This window comes from Orycteropus afer, unplaced genomic scaffold, assembly GCF_000298275.1.
Source record: "Orycteropus afer afer isolate SDZICR_OR568_19922 unplaced genomic scaffold, OryAfe1.0 scaffold00404, whole genome shotgun sequence".
NCBI lineage: Eukaryota > Metazoa > Chordata > Mammalia > Tubulidentata > Orycteropodidae > Orycteropus > Orycteropus afer.
In genome coordinates, this window is record NW_006921991.1 from 2,476,996 (window position 1) to 2,481,602 (window position 4,607).

The 4,607-nt window shown below is 36.7% G+C and overlaps 1 protein-coding gene across 1 annotated transcript in view; it reads right to left on the bottom strand.

Annotated features, from left to right (window-relative positions):
- PDHA1 (pyruvate dehydrogenase E1 subunit alpha 1) overlaps positions 1-3,262 on the bottom strand; it is a 9,945-nt gene extending 6,683 nt beyond the window's left edge. The window contains exons 1-3 of the mRNA XM_007953665.2: positions 3,257-3,262; positions 2,732-2,791; positions 245-418 (exon numbers count right to left, since the gene is read on the bottom strand). Of these exons, the coding sequence (XP_007951856.2) occupies positions 245-418; positions 2,732-2,791; positions 3,257-3,262 (240 nt within the window). The remainder of the gene's footprint in view (positions 1-244; positions 419-2,731; positions 2,792-3,256) is intronic.
- Positions 3,263-4,607: the final 1,345 nt, after the last annotated feature.

The window sequence follows — 4,607 nt, forward strand, 5'->3', positions numbered from 1 at the left end:
TGGGCAATCTACTTCCGTAGTGATACCACCTCGGAAACCCAAGGAGGGTTCGCTATGAGTCGGGGCCGACTCGACAACAACATGGAACAGCTGGTGGGTTTGAACCACCGACTTTCTGGCTAGCAACCAAATGCCTCACACATGACACCACCAGAGCTCCATTTCTGATCATAAGGCAGGGTAAAAGCAAACAGATACAAAGCATATCTACCTACCATGGTTTTATTACAAAACACCCACTCACCTGACCATCACACAAGTGGCAGAAGCCCCGGATAATTTTCTGTTTATACAGCTGATCTGCCTTTAATTCCATTCTGCGAACAGTCTGCATCATCCTGTAGTATTTGAGCCCATCCTCCCTGGTGAGCACAGTTGTAACAGGGGGGCCTTCCTCCAATCGATGAAGATCACATTTCTGCAATGAAGTAAGGCATTTATCTTCCCCATTTATTACACTGTACATACTGCCAACTCACTCTAAAAATCCAGCTCAATCTCAAATAATGGGTAACTTGAAAAACAGCAAAGGAGCACATCAGAAGTGTTCCATGTTGCTTCTTAAATCTATAAACTTCACTGTGCAATGCAATGAGGTTTTCTGGGCAGGAAATCTTTCCTCTTAAAGATGACTTTCACCAAAAACCCCTACAAATCAACTGAGTTACAGGATGAAAGATATACTTTCAAAGAAACAGTCTAAGATACTTTCAAAGAAATAGACGAAGAATTTTCTTATTCAAATTTTTTCACATTCTAAACTTCGTAATAATTGTTTTATTTTCTTTAGCTCTCTACCAGGGAACACCAGCAAGCCACTAAGAATAGTCCATTCTAATCTTTGCTAAACTTCCCTATGAATCTGTGAATCTAGGATATAGGATATTAAGAAGACAATGATGAATTACTTTTCCATTGAACAATTTATACACACTTTGTTTTGTGGCATTGGTTGCAGTGCCCTCAATATAACAGCACTCTTCCCGTTTTCTCCCCGGGTTCCCCATTTCCATTTGTTTGCTGCCCTATCCCTGCTCTCTGAGGTTTGTTTTTGGTCTCATATGGTTTACTGTATTGAGGAGTAGGTTGCTCCCTGGTGTTACCATTCTCTTTATAGGCCTGTCTATAGTCTGGCTGAAAGTTGATCCCTGGAGGTGTTCCGTTCCAGGCTTGGAAAACTAATTTGCTCTGTAAACTTTCACTCAAATGACAAGGAAAAGTTCATATATTAAATTTATACTAAAAAGTTTTTAGACAACCATGGTATCTAAAATAAAAATTCAACCCAAGTGTTCAGGAAAAAAAAAAAAACTGAGTACTGAAGTGGATCAAAATTATAGGAGGCAGGTACAAGTTGATTATAAGCACACAGTATTCCGGCTACTAAGACTGAAAGAGTCTCTAACATCGGTATTAATGGAAGTACTATCAAATTTAGAGTTAACAAGGGAGATCACTTTGAAATATGAAGGGAAATGGGAAAAAGTGAAGAAAGAAATGTTAGAAATGTAAGAAACTGAGAAAATACAGTTTGAAATAAAATTCAGTAGTTCTCCATTATGGTCTTAATTTCTGATAAAATAAAAATATTTTAATAGAACATGGGCCTAAGGGCAAGATGGAGATCTTAGAGAGACTATTTTAAATAATGGCCAAAGATCTTTAAAAGACTTTTTCTTTTTTTAAATTGTGATTTGGTTGAAAGTTTAAGCAAAATCACTTTCCATATAGCAGCTCACATGTACTTAGTCTCTTGACTGTAATTTCCCACAATGCAACAGCTCTCCTCCCATAGTTACCTCTTCCCTGTGTCCTTCCCTCTCATGCACTCCTGTCCCCCTCCCAGCTGTCTCCCTGTGCATACAAAGCCCTTCTATTCTCCCTCCACATTGTTCTCTCTCTATATCCAGGATCTGCTACAGCAATCCCCCTCCAAGTGATTGACAGTGGTAGCCGAGCACCATCTAGTTCTTCTGGGCTCACAGTCCTATAGGCTGCGGAGTGCATGGTGTACCAGTAAAAGACTTTTTTTTTTTTTTAAAGGTCTAATGGTGAGTTGATTCATTGTGACTGGGTCAATTACTCTAGAGAATTCTTGTCATTATTGTGTTTTTGATGGCTACTTTTTTTCCCAGTAATACAACACAATCAAATATTTGCAACTCAAAAAAAACAATTTCAAGCCAGGAACTAAATTTAACCCCTGGACTCAGCTTTCAGCCAGATGATAGATAAGGAAGCTATGCACTCATTAGAACAACAAACCATATGAGATCAAAAAGTCAGCATGTGCCCAGGGATAAAGCTCAGAAGGCAGCAGGGATAGGAAAGAAGGATGAAGGGAGATGGTAAATACAGGGAAGAAGTTGGAAATGTCACAATGTGGGGATTGCAATCAATGTCACAAAACAAAATGTGTATGAACTGCTGACTAGAAAACTAGTTTGTTCTGTAAACTTTCACCCAAACTACAATTAGAAAAAAAAGAACTTAAAAGATTGGAATAAACAGAATTGGGACCACAAAATTTCATGTTTCACTGTAATTAAAAAAAATAAAAATCCCAACTAATTAATATATGATGCTTTGCAGAGGAAATTAAAATTGGAGAAATGAAGAAAGAAAATAGTGAGAAAGCACAAGTACCAAGATGTTCAATTCCAAAGATAAAACTGCAATGTCAAAGTGTACCTATGAAAAATTTATTAACCCAAAGTAAAACACCGCTTACCTTAATTTCAAATGTAGCATCATTTGCAAAGTTACGGGATGCCACCAGCACTCTGCTAGCCTTGAAAAAACAAAATATATATAAATTGATACTTTCTAATTGTCATTAATTTATTTTTGAAAGTTATAATCTATTATCAAGATGCAGTCATGGAACTTTAATAAGCTCCAGCATATTCATGGGCTCGTCTTCCATTCTGTTCACTATGTTGGCATATTCCCTGTTTTCCCAATCAATTCAGGATTTGGACAATGACATACCACTGAGGGAAAAGAGCAGAAAGAGGAGGAAGGAGGCAAAAACCAAACCTATCCACTTACTCACTTTGTTGCCACAGAAATTATAGCTGAGAACATGATGAAATTAATGGCTAAATGGAAGAGACCAGATAATCTATGGGCTTTAATTTGAACAGTCTAAGTTTTGGGTAGGCCCCTCGTGAAGCCCCAGAAGGGAGAAATGTTCTCCAAAACAGTGTGCTCTCAGCCAGGAGATAACCCGACCCCACAGGCATATTTCCTTTACCCTCATCTTTAAATGCTAAATTTTGAGAACAAAAATCTTCTCTATGGAAATTTTGTACCCTACACTTCTGCCCATCTAGAGATAAAGCAAGTAATCATGTGGAACAAGGGTATTCTGGAGTGGGCCATGGAAAGGAAAGGGGAAAGGCAGGAAAAGAAACCGATGTAAGATGTTAACTGTTGCATGATTTTGTATTTATCCTTAATTTGGTTCTGGTTGTCTCATGCAGGGTATTTTTTTTCTCTATGCTTAGAAACAAGGTGCATGTGTTTTCTAGTAAGGGTTGACATAACAGGACACACATAAGCTAGGTGGTATTGGAACTTCTCTTTTGTTTTCAATTTGAATTTATGCTATAAATATTCAAAGAGAAATAATAATAATAATAATAATAATAATAATAATACCCCAATGTGTTCCCTTCTTGATGGTGGCTGCCACAGTTAAGGAGGATTAAAAAAAAAACTGGGGAAATACTTTTCTTTCACACAACTGAACAGATCCTGCTCACAGCAGAAGTATCCTATGTGATGGCTAAAGTCCAGGTTAGATTACAAAAAAATTCAACCAACTAGTATACTGTACTATTTTACTCACATTCTAGGTTATGTAATCTTATTATCCAACTTCTAACACTACATATCATTTTGGTGAGATGGGTTGATTTACCTCCAAGTGTATAAAGAAACAGGCAGAAGGCTAATATCCAACTACCTCTTCATATGTTAGTATATACACCATTGTCTGATAAAGCCAACAAGTAATGAGAATAAGACTGCTGGAGGAAAACGTTTGAATACTAGAAATAAACTGCTTAAGTTAGAGGTACAGAGTTCACAAATATATCTAAGCATAAGTAAAGAAAATTTAGGAATTCAGACATAATTGTGAAATGGATGTATTATTTAGCAGTTAAATTATTTTGTGGAGTCAGAAATATTGTATTGCAAAATAAATTTCCAGCTACAGTAACAGACACTGCATTTTTTAGAAGAGTTTAAAACTAGAGACCAAACCAGCCCAGAACAGTAAAGGAAGAAAAGTAAATTCTTTTTTGTGTATCTTAAGGTAGAAACAACGAAGAATAGGCAGTACCAGATAAAGAGCAAAAAGATGAGGTCAGAGACTGCCTGCCTGAAACTATTTAAGCTACTTCCTTTGTTTCCTTACTCATTATTTATAATGAATGTCAAAAATAAGTAGAACCACTGACATCATGGTAAAAGGAATCAAGGAAAATTAAAGAAGCTAAAGGTCACATCAATAGGTGAACATATCATCATTTTAAACCAAGAGACTATTGAAAAGATAGCTTTACCATGTATTTTCTCAGGAGAGTCACAGGAAGACT